The sequence below is a fragment of the Solanum pennellii genome, chromosome 8 (assembly GCF_001406875.1).
Source record: "Solanum pennellii chromosome 8, SPENNV200".
Classification (NCBI taxonomy): domain Eukaryota; kingdom Viridiplantae; phylum Streptophyta; class Magnoliopsida; order Solanales; family Solanaceae; genus Solanum; species Solanum pennellii.
Window position 1 is genome coordinate 69,867,080 of NC_028644.1, and position 15,674 is coordinate 69,882,753.

At 31.0% G+C, this 15,674-nt stretch overlaps 3 protein-coding genes and 1 pseudogene across 3 annotated transcripts; 2 read left to right on the forward strand and 2 right to left on the reverse strand.

The window, feature by feature from the left end:
• Positions 1-3,024: 3,024 nt before the first annotated feature.
• On the reverse strand, positions 3,025-5,477 carry LOC107028042 (GDSL esterase/lipase At1g71691-like). The gene is made up of 5 exons (XM_015229095.2): positions 5,072-5,477; positions 4,549-4,676; positions 4,230-4,469; positions 3,696-3,951; positions 3,025-3,606 (listed from the first exon to the last, which is right to left on the reverse strand). Exons 1-5 carry the CDS (start codon positions 5,412-5,414, stop codon positions 3,374-3,376), a joined length of 1,200 nt encoding a protein of 399 aa, XP_015084581.1. The 5' UTR covers positions 5,415-5,477; the 3' UTR covers positions 3,025-3,373.
• Positions 5,478-7,734: 2,257 nt separating this feature from the next.
• Positions 7,735-8,940, reverse strand: LOC107028264 (annotated as a pseudogene).
• Positions 8,941-11,319: 2,379 nt separating this feature from the next.
• On the forward strand, positions 11,320-12,084 carry LOC107027897 (F-box protein At4g35733-like). The gene has a single exon (XM_015228943.1). The coding sequence runs from the start codon at positions 11,320-11,322 to the stop codon at positions 12,082-12,084; it is 765 nt and encodes a 254-aa protein (XP_015084429.1).
• Positions 12,085-13,668: 1,584 nt separating this feature from the next.
• On the forward strand, positions 13,669-14,666 carry LOC114078459 (putative F-box protein At3g25750). The gene has a single exon (XM_027919347.1). It carries the CDS (start codon positions 13,669-13,671, stop codon positions 14,413-14,415), a length of 747 nt encoding a protein of 248 aa, XP_027775148.1. The 3' UTR covers positions 14,416-14,666.
• Positions 14,667-15,674: the final 1,008 nt, after the last annotated feature.

Genomic DNA, 15,674 nt, shown 5'->3' on the forward strand with positions numbered 1-15,674 from the left:
CTTCAACAATTCACTTCTTTGGGGAATTTTATCAAACAGGTCACACGCACAAAAGGGTGCAAAGAAACTAGATTGCTTAGGCTCTGGGGACAATTTTTTTTTTGCTTTTCCACAGGATAGTGGATTCTTTACCAGTAGGAAAGAATCAAAAGGCAAATGGGTCAAAGAATAAAAGCTTATATATTGCTACATGGTAAGGGAAGGATTTGATTAAAAAAAAAAAGGGGATCTTTTTTTTTTTCTTCTTAATTATCCTCCCTGCATTTCCCGGAATTGGATATCGGAGCTTGGTTGTATGACTTGGTTACATGTCGGAAAATTGAAACAGTATCCGATTTATTCGCCGGCCTTTTGAAGTTTTCCGCTAGAAATGTCAATGAAGGGGGAAAGTGAAGAGTGGAAGAAGCGGAATTATAGCCGTTAGCTTAGCTTATTTGCTATTGACTATATTATGATGACTCATATAAAAGTGTATATTCACAAACTTAGCTTTATTTCAATTTATTATTCATAAACTTTACTTTATATTTAACTTTATTTATCCATATCTTACTGACACTCAAAACTTTATCCTTTTTTCGTCCCTAATAATATAATCAATATAATTCTATAAGTGATTGTGGAGAATAAGAGGTACTAATAATACTCTATTATGAGCTATCAAAGCACACTTAGTCAATCGTTTAAATGAATTCGGAAAGAATAGGAAATAATAATAGAGTGAATCTGTCCCAAAGTACTTGGCCACGAAATATCAAATCACGCTTAGTTAATCGATAATCTCCGACTCTTACTCTTATCTTATAGGGAGCTAAGAAGATTATTTTTAATGGACCTAGAATTTGAATAAAATATCTTCAAACAATTTTTAAAATAAGAAAAAATTGTTCTTAATTTTTCATCTGGTGCATAATACTTATATAAACAGATTGTAGATTTAAAATTTGAAGTTTCTGATTTATTTATGTTAAGATCAAATTATATTAAATGTGTTCACGATTAATTATTTATATATATTTAATAATTTTTAATATATAAATATATATATATGAGGTACAAAGAATACTATTAGATTCTTGTGAAGTCATAGACTTTGGATCTGCATATAAGTATTGAGACGGACTAAATTCGATGTATGACTAAAATTCCTCATTAAGAATAAAATATTTTTTTGATAAAGACGAATACATATGATTCAAACTCAACATCATTAGTTAGGAAAATTATTTATTGATTTAACATAATTGATAGATTATCAATTTGTTCCTTGTGATATATACTTTTAGCACATTTAACCTTTACTTGAATTAATTAAAAAATGTATGTTTTTACTCCCATATATTGAAAATATATTATATTTAATCTATTTTAAGAAATACATTATCCTCAAATATGCAGTAACAATACGAGTTTAATATAACCTATGGATAAATTAAGTGATTTTAATAATAATTTGGGGAACATCTTTGTTATACTAAAAAAACAGCATGTTAATTGAACTTTTTAAATTTTAAATTCAATGTATTGCACAAAAAAAAAAAGGACCAAATTGTTGAGTGACATAACAAACACCTTGGCTCTAGGAATGGGTTCCAAATTAGTATTACAAATCCAGAAAATCTCTCTTAAAAATTAACAATTGACTAATTCTAATTAATTACTCTCCTTTCAATATCTACAGTAAAAGTAAAATAGTAAAAACTGGTAATTTGAAAAGAAAAAAATGCCTTCCTTTGAAGTGGATTTGTAGTTCCTTTCTAAGAGATATGGTATTCGAATTATAAAAATGAAAAAAATGATTAGAGAGTACTTTATTCTTTAATAATTGGTATATTACATGATAAGATTAATATAAACACTAATAATACTGAGTGAAAGTAAATAAATTAGATATTTTTTTCAAAAATTCATTCATAATGAGCGATCAGTCAAACATCTTTCTTTGCATAAAAAATTATGATTTATTTTTCATATATTTATATTGAATATTAAATGCTCTTGATAATTTTTTCGACTTAAACTGTATCAATCAAACAAAAATGAGAAAATGTTGCATAGATTTGAAGTTGAGTCACTAGCATATTATAAATTATAACAAAGAGAATCAAATAGATTTATTTGATATCTAAGAAGATAAGATTTCTGAATTATGATTTGCTTTATGTTTAATTAGCTTAATGATGCATCACATTCTTTTGTCTCCTTTAAACTTTGAGTCACTATTGAAACTTTGAAATCTATTTTAAAAAATAAAATAAATTAGAATAAAGTAGAGGACAAGTGGACATGTTCATTGAATCTTGCATCTTCAATATAACTCAAAAAACCTTAATAACAAATGTCCACAAAATAATAATACAAAGAAAACAAGGGAGTAAGTATGTAACTTCAAAATATAGACAATTATGGAACAAAATGAGGTACGTGTCCATGTTATATATTGAGTATATATATTTTTTAAAAATTTACGTTTGAGTAGATGTGCTTATATTTTTTTATTGTTAAATTTTAGATTTGAATCATGAATATAAAATTATTTATATTAAAGGATTTTATATTTCTAATATGAGAGTTAGTATATTATGATATTAAAAGTGATGGTGGCGTATAAGCCTTTTATAAAATATTACTACACTTTAAAAAAAAATTTAAAAAAATTAATTTTAACGAAGCTCGATAATTTTTGTTCAAAAACAATGTATTTATATTAAGAAAGAATGAGACACAAGGTCGGTTCACTTCTCTTAGACCGTTGAGGGTGGCTTTGAGTCAGACCTTTGTCTTTTTTTTTTCTTTTTTTTTTTCAGCTTTATAATTTTATTTTCTTTTCGAATTTTCAAATTTGAATTACTTCTTTTAGTTCTCTTTTTTTATTTTGGTCAAAATGGATAATTTATAAATAAGTTGCAACTCTGACTATATAATATAATGTGTTAACAACTTAACTATACTTCAATTTCAAATAATTAAGGTAGAAAAAACAGTCAAAAACATAATTGAATTATCGAATTTTTGCAAGTTTCATACATTAATTGTCCATGGTTCAATTTATTAGCCAAACTATCACTTTATTTGTATTAACACACACCTAGATGTTGAGTTGGTCTACGCTCACTTATTGTCAAGTGGAATAATAATAGGCCAAATTAGGATCAAGGTGTGTTTTAATACAAAGGGAGTGAGCGTTTAGGAGGTCATTACAGATCATGCCACATGGGACTCATTGCAGATTGTTAGAGAAACTACTCAAGCTGAATGCACTTAGCAGAAAAAAGTTGACATTGCAGAAATAACAAAGCTACATCTAAAGACACAAAGAATGATATACTATCTATACAATGGCCATATATTCACAATTGTCTCTAAGTTGAACCTATCTGGTGCTTTGAGCTAACATGTCTTGCAGGTTCATAGGGTAACACATAGGTGTATGCAGGCTGGACCAGACGTTGTCAGCGAGGATAGCATTCACAGCATCAGTCGGATGAAATTGATCCCACCAGATGTGGCTAGAGGCGTTACTGCACGCCATTTCAGGGGAAACACACATGATCCAACCTTTATATTCACCTAAACCACAGCAAGCCTCATCCGTCACATTGAAACCTATAATGAAAATTGAAAAAAACAGTATGTCAGATTTGAACTTCTCGCCTGACATGTCCTGTCAAATGAGATCCTACACATTGCCTCACCATAACGGTTGTAATTCTGAATAATGTCCATTGAACCTTCAAATGCATCGCAGAATATGATAGTGGCATCAACAAGCTCTTCATTTAGTTCAGAAACCATATATCTTACAGCAAAATTGAACTCCAAAATCATGTCATTTATGTTCTTGACACACTCCCCATTCTCGCTACTGTACAACCATAAGTAGTATGGTGCACAGCCTATTGGAGCCAGTCCCATTACAACCACTTTTCTCACCTTGTCATTGTACAGGTTCTGTGGCACCAGTACATACACGTTAGAAGGAAAACTTTAACCAGCACTGGTGACATATAGAACCAAAGTAACCTAATTTGTGCACACTGAACTTAATAATCTTGGAAACAATGCAGAGCCTAAGGGGAAATTGAAACATATAATGCATGCTAGAGGGAGCAAAGAGGTTAAATGGTTTGTATAAAGCTGCAAAATTCATTACATATGAAAGCAAAATGCTAAGAAGGAAACTGCACAAAGAAGACAGTATTAAGATTTTGTATAGAACAACACTGCACCTTGATCTCCTGTTTAATCGTCTGTGCTAGAAACTGGTTGAAACTCCATGGCAGGTAAACATTTTGAACATTTGAGGCATTCAGGAGATAGTAGTGAATGAAGTCATTGCTCCCAATCGAAATGTAAAACAAGGAACTAGATATCAGATCAGTAGTTGCATCCTCACCAATATTCACTATAAACTGCTGAACAGTGTCAGTAACTTGTTCTATTTGCTGTGCAAGTGAGATATGCTGACCCTGCATAAACACTAATCTAACTTAACTAAAATGTAGTAGGTAAAAACTGATTCGTATATGATATATATAAAACTATTACCAATTCCGAGCCACTTGAGAATATAATGCCAGCACCTGCAGAAGCATAATTAACCCCAAGAACCATCTCTTTAATAGAACCAGCCTGTCCTAGATAGCTAGGCACAAATGGTAACCCAAGACGCAGCGCTGATAAAATCAAAATGCACAAGAAACGATGAATAGAAAATTAGCTATCTTTAACCAAAAGGTCCTAGGAATTCATCATTGAATTCCACAAAACCAGTACAAACATTTTGAGCTTGAATAGGATAAAAGACAAGAAATTTACAGCAAAAGGTCCATAGGTCGATTCATTGAAAGTCGTATAGATGATTCTCAAAGACAATTACTCAAACACGTAGCAGTCTCAAATATCATTTCATTGAAAGTTCAATCTTTTTTCTCTCTCAGACAATTAATCAAACACGTACCAGTCTCAACACTCAAAACTCTGAGCCAAAAAAATGGAAACTTTTCCCCAAATTTCACTACCCAATAGTTCAATTTTCCACAAAACCCAAACACCCCATTGATAAAATTACCTAGATAATCGACTGGGATTCTTCCATTGCAGAATCGACCAGTAGGTTGTTGAGTATCAAAATCACGACCATAAGGAAGCCTATCAGCACGAGCAAAAGTCCCAAGAAAGTTATTCGTACCACAATCAACAGAAGAATCACCAATAATGAATAGCGCTGGAACAAGAGGAGCAGTAGGAGGACGAAAAATTGGAGAGGAAGAGGTCGGAAAAGACTGGTTTAATGACGGAAAATCAAAAACAGAATCATGGGTTATGAGATCTTGAGGGTAAATGAGAGCTTTAGCTTCTGGGTATACGAAAAAGCTGAAGATGAACAGAATCTTGATTACAGAGAAATCCATGGCGGATACAGAGAGTGAGTGAGGAAGACGAAGAAGAAAAAGTTAACTGCTTTTGGCGGGAGAGTATAACCACCCTTTTAATTTTCTTTTCCCAAATTGTCCTTATAGTATAGTTGCACGCTATGACTTTCTTTTTATGTCAATTTACGTGATATTTTTCATTTTATAAAATTAATTTTTTTTAAATTTTGAGCGTACTTGTGAATATAGATTTTCTTAATTTTTAAAATAAAGTTAATATATTTTTAAAAATTACGTAAATAGAATATTATAAATAATGATAATTAATAATATAAAATATTTAATAAATATATAATTAAAAAAATTATTTGACTCACGATTTTCAAATACCATCATATTATTTTTAAAAAATAAGATATATTTTATAAAGGTTTAAATACATTATTATTGTAAGATTAAAATTAAACAAACTAAAAACAAACAACTCCTCCATACGTTGCAATAGACAAATATAAAGCAAGGTTGGTTGCTCGAGACTTTTCCCAAAAATATGACGAAGACTACGAAGAAACCTTAAGTGCTCTACTCCTCTTGAGACTAGCACGGGGCTAAAATGCAAAGAAGACTCACTCCTAGTAGATTCTAAGACTTTTCGAGCTTTAGTTGGAGGTCTTTATATTTGACTAATACAATTTACGTAAGATTGTTAAAATAAACTTAAATATCAGTTATCCGTCCAACTCGCTCAGAATTTTATAGATTGAACTTAAGATAATTTGAAAGGTAAATTACATAAATCTCACTACTTTAGATTTTAATTACTAGGATTCACGATAGTTTATAATATTATTTTGAGAAAAGGGTTAAAAATACCGTAAACTATGTGAAAGGAACAAAAATATCTTTCATTTGTAGTTTGGTTCAAAAATGTCCTTACTGTCAATACTTTGGTTCAAAAATGCTCTTGCAGTCTGTATTTTAATCCCGAAATGCCCTTATAGTTACTAAATGGTCAAAAATGCCCTCTTCTCAAGATATATATCATTATTTTTCCTTTTCAAACGCATATTCTTCCTAACTAAAATATTATCAAAGAATCATATTTTTGTTTTGTTTCTTTTATAATCACTTTAACAAATAAAAATGTAGGAAATACTTTTTTCTTCTTCTTAATCTCATTTTATTAATTAAAATAGAATAATTTCATGTACCCTTTTTGACATATAATATATATTATATATACAATATCATAATATATCCATCATTAATTTGTATTAATTTGTATTTATCTAACGATAAAACACAATTATAATAAAATATGAAACATTTTCATTTTTTATTTTTTTCTGAATTGAAGTAAGATAAATATTTCCTAATTTTAAAAAAATATTATTAGAAAAAAGAATATGTTTAAACGAAATACTTTATTTATTTGAAAAATGAGCATTTTGATCTATTAAATAACAGTAAGAATATTTTTGGATCAAACTACAAATGAAGGACATTTTTGTTCATTTCACATAGTTTAAGAGTATTTTTGACTCTTTTCCTATACTTTTAATTTGGATCGTATTTGTGAATATTTCAATTTACCTGATTTAGGAATTATGCAAATTGTTGAGAAAAATGTCTAGTTCCACTTCTCATCCCTTTCTTTTTAATGTGTTCTTAAATTCCCTTTTAGTTTTTAAATTGCTTTATAATTTCAAGTATAAGTTCGTGAATAGATTTATTGGTTGTTTGAATTTGAATTGTGTTAATTTTGTTATTGAGTTTGTTACAAGTGAACATCCATACGATAATATTTTATAACATTCCTTTATTGGTTATCGACGGAGTATGAAATAATTGTTAATAGCAATGACGTGTAGCTTTTTACAAAAAAAATTATTACACTTGGAAGTTTTATTTTGAATTTATTAACTTTGCGATTGTCTATTAATTTGATGAAGCTCAATAATTTTTGTTCGAACTGTAGACTGTATTAAGAAATTTATTGATTTTGAAGTCGAAAGCATACTACAGGGCGCTTACTTGTAGTCCTATGTGGGGTTAAATTTATTTGGATCAAAATGGATAGTTTATAAATTAGTTGCAACTCGACTATATATTATTCAGTTGTTGTCGAGTGGAATAATAATAGGCCAACTCAGGATTGAGGTGTATTTTAATACAAAGGGAGTGAGCGTTTAGGAGGTCATTACAGATCATGCCACATAGGACTCATTGCAGATTGTTAGAGAAACTACTCAAGCTGAATGCACTTAGCAGAAAAAGTTGACATTGCAGAAATACCAAAGCTACATGTAAAGACACAAAGAATGATATACTATCTATAAAATGGTCATATATTCACAATTGTCTCTAAGTTGAACTATCTGGTGCTTTGGGCTAACACGTCTTGCAGGTTCATAGGGTAACATATAGGTGTATGCAGGCTGGACCAGACGTTTTCAGCGAGGATAGCATTCACAGCATCAGTCGGATGAACTTGATCCCACCAGATGTGGCTAGAGGCGTGTTATTGTACGCCATTTCAGGGGAGACACACATGATCCAACCTTTATATTCACCTAAACCACAGCAAGCCTCATGTGTCACATTGAAACCGATAATGAAAATTGAAAAAAAAAAACAGTATGTCAGATTTGATCTTCTCGCCTGACATTTCCTGTCAAATGAGATCCTACACATTGCCTCACCATAACGGTTGTAATTCTGAATAATGTCCACTGAACCTTCAAATGCATCGCAGAATATGATAGTGGCATCAGCAAGCTCTTCATTTAGTTCAGAAACCATATATCTTACAGCAAAAATCATGTCATTTATGTTCTTGACACACTCCCCATTCTCGCTACTGTACAACCATAAGTAGTGAGGTGCACAGCCTATTGGAGCCAGTCCCATTACAACCACTTTTCTCACCTTGTCATTGTACAGGTTCTGTGGCACCAGTACATACACGTTAGAAGGAAAACATTAACCAGCAAAGTAACCTAATTTCTGCACGTTGAACTTAATAATCGTGGAAACAATGCAGAGCCTAAAGGGGAAATTGAAACATATAATGCATGATAGAGGGAGCAAAGAGGCTAAATGGTTGGTATAAATCTGCAAAATTCATTACATATGAAAGCAAAATGTCGAAGAAGGCAACTGCATAAAGAAGACAGTATTAAGATTTTGTATAGAACAACACTGCACCTTGATCTCCTGTTTAATCGTCTGTGCTAAAAACTGGTTGAAACTCCATGGCAGGTAAACAGTTAAAACATTTGAGGCATTCGGGATATAGTAGTGAATGAAGTCATTGCTCCCAATCGAAATGTAAAACAAGCAATGCTGACCCTGCATAAACACTAATCTAATTTAACTACTACAAAATCAATAATCATAAAATGTAGTACGAGGAAATTGATTCGTATGAGATAAAACATTACCAATTCCGAGCCAGTTGAGAATATAATATCAACACCAGCAGAAAGATGATCAAACCCAAGAACCATCTGTTCTAAAAAATCAGACTGTACTAGATAGCTAGGCACAAATGGTAATCCAAGATGCAGCGCTGGTACAATCAAAATGCACAAGAAACAATGAATAGAAAATTAGCTATCTTTAACCAAAAGATCCTAAGAATTCATCATTGAATTCCACAAAACCAGTACAAGCATTTTGAGCTTGAATAGAATAAATGACAAGAAATTTACAGCAAAAGATCCATCCGCCGATTCACTGAAAGTTGAATAATTCTTTCTCAAAGACAATTAATCAAACAAGTAGCAGTATCAAATATCAAAACAGACAAGATATTAACAGAAAAAGATCATGAACCATTTCATTAAGAGTTCAATCTTTTTTCTCTCTCAAACGCGTAGCAGTCTCTGTTTCAAAACTCAATAGTCGAACAACAAAAAATCGAAACTTTCCCCAAATTTCACTACCCAATAGTTAAATTTTCCACAAATCCCAAAAACCAAATTGATAAATGCCAGAAAGTTCAAGAACAGAGTGATGAAAAAAAAGATAACTGCTTTTGGTGGGAGGTATAACTAACTTGAAACCATGAATATTTTCCATTAACAATGACCCGAAAATTGCAACATTCACAAAATTAACAACAAAACCTTTAATATCGGAATTCTACTAACAAATATCAAGAAATTCAAAATCAGACGAAATTATAAAAACTTACCATCCTTATCTGTGAGAGTAAAACGTTTCGTGTTCGGCTCTTTCACCTTTAGTCCGAAAATAATTTCCACATTGATTGCATCTATTCCTTTCAACGGTCTCAATCTGGCGGTGTACAAGTTTGTAATGATCTTTGAGCTCAGCATCGTTGCGGTATTTCTTCTCGCAGCCAATAAAATCGCACTTTGAATTAGTTGTTGAAGGAGGATCGATCATTTTTCTTTCTATCAGAGTAAACATCATAACGAGACGACATAGGAGAAGATTGAAATGATTTTTGTGTTGCTAAAAGAGAATTAGAGAAACTTTGTGTATACCACTAAAATAAAAAAGTTAACTACATCTTATATACAGAAACTTTGTATTAGTGTCCAAGTCTGAAGCTGTTACTAACTGCTAGTAACTAACCTCTATTAACTGACAAGCTCTGCAGAATCACCCAGCTTCACAAAATACCCACTTACAGACCTTTTTTTTAAATTGGTTATCAGAGTTTGATATTCGTATCATAAATGGTTTACTTAAAAAGGTTTTTTATTTTTTACCCTCTAGAAAGTTTTTTTTCTAAAAAATGTTTTTTTATTTTTACTAATCAAATACTAAAAATTATTTTTCACCTACTAACTAGACATGAGAAAATAAATTTTAAATTACTTTTTTTTTTTCAAAAAACATTATTTACGATGAAAAACGTTTTTCTTCCTACCAAACCAATAATACGATATTCAGTTGTCAAATGTTCTCTTCCGATAAGGTGAATGAAAATTTCCTTTGTTCAATGTAACAACTTTCATGTATATGATAAAAATCATATTTGTATGTTATAGTTATAGTTTGCATGATTGCGATTCATAACAAGATTTATTTTTTTTATGGAGCTTTTGATTTGTATAATTCGCATCCAATTTTATACAAATTGTTTAGTTTTGTATAAATTCATAGATACATTGTATTTGTATAATAAAATATGTATTTGTATAATATAATTATATTGGACGAAAATATATGTATTTGTATTTGTATATACATTTTTTCTCTCACTGTATACAAACACAAAAGTATTTTATACATTTTATATTGAAATGTATAAAATGATTAATTTGTATATCGAAAATGACTAGTTGTATATAATTTCTCTCTTTCTCGTTTTATACAATTCGATTCAATTGTATATTCTCTGCCCAAGTCTCTTTTGCCTTTCTCCCTTTCTCGTTTTATACAAATTCAAATTGTATATAATCGTCCTATACACTTATAATTATACAATTCGTTTTATACGCTTCGTATTATACAATTCTCTGCCCAATTCTCTTTCTCTTTCTCGTTTTATACAATTCGCTTCGATTGTATATGTATAGCGAATTACACTATATATGTTTGCTATGAAACGTGATTATGTAAACTTTGCTATAACATACAAATATGAATTATATCAAATTGATATATATGTGATGTCCATCTTAATAGGGGAAGTATGTTTGGGCTTGTCCAAATCCTTATCCGAATTGAAATAGGTATAATTGCAGGCGCCCCTATATACATACAATATGTACCTCTTGTCTTGACCTAGATCAAGAAGAAATGGCAGGCGGCTGGGCAGATTTGCCCATTGATCTTCTTGTTGAGATTGCAAATCGTATTGACGTGCTCAAAGATTTCATTGTTTTTACTAGTGTTTGTACCTCTTGTAAACTTGTTACATGCTTTGTCCCGTATCCAAATTCAACTTCCTTCGCGAGATGACTTAATGGCTTCTAATGGTCTAGGAGATGATCAAGTGTTATGGGACTGGACGGTTAAAGCCGTCTTATCTGCCAATCCTTCTATTACATCAGACTATGTATTGGTGGTTATGTATCATGCAAATATTAATCGTTTGGCTTTTTGGCGACCCGGAGATCTCAATTGGACTAATATTAATATTAGCGTGGACAGAATGGGTGATATCATGGATATGAATTATTATAAAGGTAAATTCTATTATGTTACTGTTGGGGGTGAATTCTGGGTTTTTGAAGTTCCAGGGCCTACCACCCCCAAACTCAAACCAACTGTAGAGTCACAATTGCTTTATTGGTGTGAAGATGATATATTCCGTCATCATTCAGTTCAGTATTACCTAGTCGAGCTATCTGGTGCACTATCATTTGTTATTCGATATGCCTGTCAATTTGAGGATCATAGATATAAGACCTATAAATTTGAAGTCTTTGAAGTAGATTTAGTCAAGGGTGAATTAAAGATGGAGCCGATTAAAACCTTGGGAAATTCGGCCTTTTTTTTGGGTTCTAATGCATCATGTTCCATTGAATCGTCTAAATTTATCGGAATTAAGCCTAATTATATATATTTTACGGATGATTGGCTTGAGAAATTCCGCTGCTTAGATGGTGCTGGGAGAGATATGGGAGCTTACAATTTCGAAGATGGGAAAATTGAATCTATTTATTCCGATTTATCACTAAGTCATATTTGTCCACCAGCTTGGATTATGCCATTTCGAATAATGTGATTCCTAGTTTGTCGGATAATATTTTTTTTCCATACCGTTAATCTATTTTTTCTTCTTAGTTTGTTATCTTTTAAAATTTAGTTTGCAAATTTTAACTCTATCATTTGATTCCTACTTAACATTTTATCTCCTATGAAACTGAATAACTTTATTGTTAGAACGGAAAAAGACCTAAAATATGCTCGGAGTATTGCAAATGGTACAAAACTATCCTCCATACACCTATTGGCTCCAAAATGTCTTTCTCATCCACATATTGACTTCAAAATATGCTTATTTGACGGTTTTAAATTTAAACTGTTTAAATATTTCTTTTAAATACTTGGCGCTCAACTATTGATTATAATTTAATTTATTAATATCATTTATAAACCATATAACTACCCACTCATTAATAATTAAATTCCATCCATTTAATAAACTAATTCTAATATCAAAATAGAAAACACTACTAAAACACGACGAAATTATTCGAGTCTGAATCAAACCCCAATTTAATTTAGGTTGAGCCGCATATTAAGGAAGACACTTTCAATAGGATCCTCTTTCAAGTTTGATTCGAAATTTACTATTAAAGTTAAAAAAATAGTACATCACGAATTAATTCACGCCTTTTTAAAAATATAATTCTATAAATATTTATGATTTGTTTTAAATATTAAAACTTTAACATATTAGTTTTTGAAAAGATTATCTATTAAGTACCATGGCATAATTGAGGCGAAAGAATAGTTAAGATGAACATAGTAGGCTTTTATGTTTATCGGTAATTTTTATTTAGACACTTGAGTTATAATATGTTTTGATTGGGGACTTGAATGTATGATAATGTACTTCTATAGACATTTTCGCCTCAAATTTTTTGAAACTCTCATTGGCAGTAGCTTTCGTGTTGTTTCATTAGTAATCGGGCGAGTTTAGTAATTGAATGGGGTTTAATTAATAATAGGTGGGTGGTGAATTTATTTATAAATTATATTGATAAGTTAAATTATAACAAATATATGAGCGCCATGTATTTTAAAAAATATTTAAATAGTTTAAATTTAAAACCGTTAAATAAGTGATCAATTTTGAACTCAAAGATGAATGATAAATGTATTATGGAGTCATTAGGTGGGTGAAAATAGTATTTTGAATCCAATAGTTGGATGGAGGATAATCTATGCCGTTCTTTGTAATGTTGTTCCAAATGATCACATGTATCTACGATGTATAGACAAGACTTGCTCTCACTTGCTACTCTCCTATCTCACTCACATATCTAATGTGATTTACATATATATGATACAGAGACAAATCTCTGTCGCGAAGACATTGTATCTATTTGTAGCTTGAATATTTGAATAATTAGCTAGTTTTTATAATTGTAGAATTCCAAATCCTTGTTGATATAGGAATATTCTAGTCCAAATCCTTGTTGATATAGGAATAATTTGGGCAGGATTGATAGTCTAAATATAGTAAGAGAAGTCAAAATCCTTGTTGATTTAGGAATATGATTCAAACTAATGGAATATAACTTGCAAGCTATATATACATATGCGTTGTTGTTGCCCAACCATTAGAACTAGAACTAGAGCTATGTCAGGTGACTGGGCAGATTTACCCATCGATCTCCTTCATCTGATTGCAAATCGCATTGAAGATCTTAAAGATTTCATTGTTTTTACTTGTGTTTGTACCTCTTGGAAAAATGCTGCCCCAAAGGATAAATTTGATGTGTTCACTCCCCAAGTTCCCTTGTTAATGTTAGCTGATAAAGATAGCGATTATCGACAATTCTATTCACTTTCCAAGAAGAAAGTTTCCAGTATATTCCTCCCTGAAGCTAGAGGACGACCCTGTTTTCCATCGGAGGGATGGCTCTGCACCATGGAAAATAATACCGGAGAGATGAACCTGTTGCATCCTTTGTCTCGTACCCAAATTCAACTTCCTTCGCGAGAAAACTTAATGGCTTTGAATGGTCTCGGAGATGAACAGATCTGGACCTGCATAGAAAAAGTTGTTTTATCTGCCAGTCCATGTATGACATCAGATTATGTACTCGTGGTTCACTATCACGCAAATATTAACCATTTGGCTTTTTGGCGACCTGGTGATCTCAACTGGACTCATATTAAGTGTGGTCGATTTGGTGCTATCACGGGTATAAATTATTATAAGGGTCATTTTTATTTTGTAACATGTATGGGTCAATTCTGGGTTTTTGAAGTTGCAGGGCCTACCACTTCCGAACCAATTGTAGAGCCACGGTTACTTTTTTGGTCTGAAGACAACCATCTTTCGTCGGCCTTCAGTTCAGTTTTACCTAGTCGAGTTATCTGATGCACTGTTGTTTGTGATACGATTTGCCCATTATTCAGATGGTCCAAATGGTGGACATAAGACTTTTAAATTTAAAGTTGTTGAATTAGATCTGATCGAAGGTGAATTAAAGGAGAAGGAGATTAAAACCTTGGGAGATTCAGCTTTTTTTTTGGGCTTTAATACTGGAGCATGTTGTATCGACTCCTCTAAATTTTCCGGAATCAAGCCTAATCACATTTACTTTACGGATGATTGGAACGAGGAGTTCTGCTTCTTGGAAGGTGGTGGTGGAAAAGATACGGGGGCTTACAATTATGAAGATGGAAAAATTGAATCTATTTATCCTGGATTGTCGCTAAGTCCTATTTGTCCGCCAACTTGGATTATGCCATACCCAATAATGTGATTAACTCTATTTATTCTCATTCAAGTTAATGATCTTAATTTTGGCTGGTGGATTGTTGTCTTCTTTTTATTTAATTAATGCAGTAATAAATTCAGTGGCGACTTAACGTGATTGGGGCCTAAAGCAAAATTTTAAATCGGTATCTAAAATACAAACAAACTTTATATCTGTATTTCTTCAAATTTATTTTTCTTACACTATATAGATAAAGGTTATTAGTCTCTTATGTTACTTTTTCAGTTATTAGTTTTAGGTAAGATTTTATCAACTCAATAATGAAAAACCTTCTTTCGGTGAGACAATTATTATATGAATTGTTAAAATAATTTTACAAATACTCCCTCTGTCTGGTACTATTTGTCATGGTTTCTATTTTTAGAGTTAAATCATAAAAACTTTGACTAACAATTTAAGATATATTTTTTGATCATATTAATATGCAAAAAATTATAATTTACAGTACTTTATATAGTTTTAGAATATCTAATTTTTTGGTTTAAAATACCGAATTGATGTGATCTAATTTATCTTTGAAAATTAGTCAAATTGACTTTCGATAAGCGCAACATGACAAACAAATCTGGACGGAGGGAGTAATAAGTTGACAAATATTAAATAAAGATGAAAGTTAGAATCATAAAATTTGACGCAAGAAGTTGATGACTTGATATATTCCATTTTAATATGCTTTTAGTAATGCTTGAAACTGAAATTCAAAAAGAAATAAAATGGAATTTGTAACTCACTTTTTTCAACACTTTTCACTATTAATTTTTATTTTTAACAAAGTACAAAAGATGTTAAAATGGGTAAAATAATATATATTTTAAAAAAATTTACTTTTTATCATAAATAATCAATTTTTGTATAA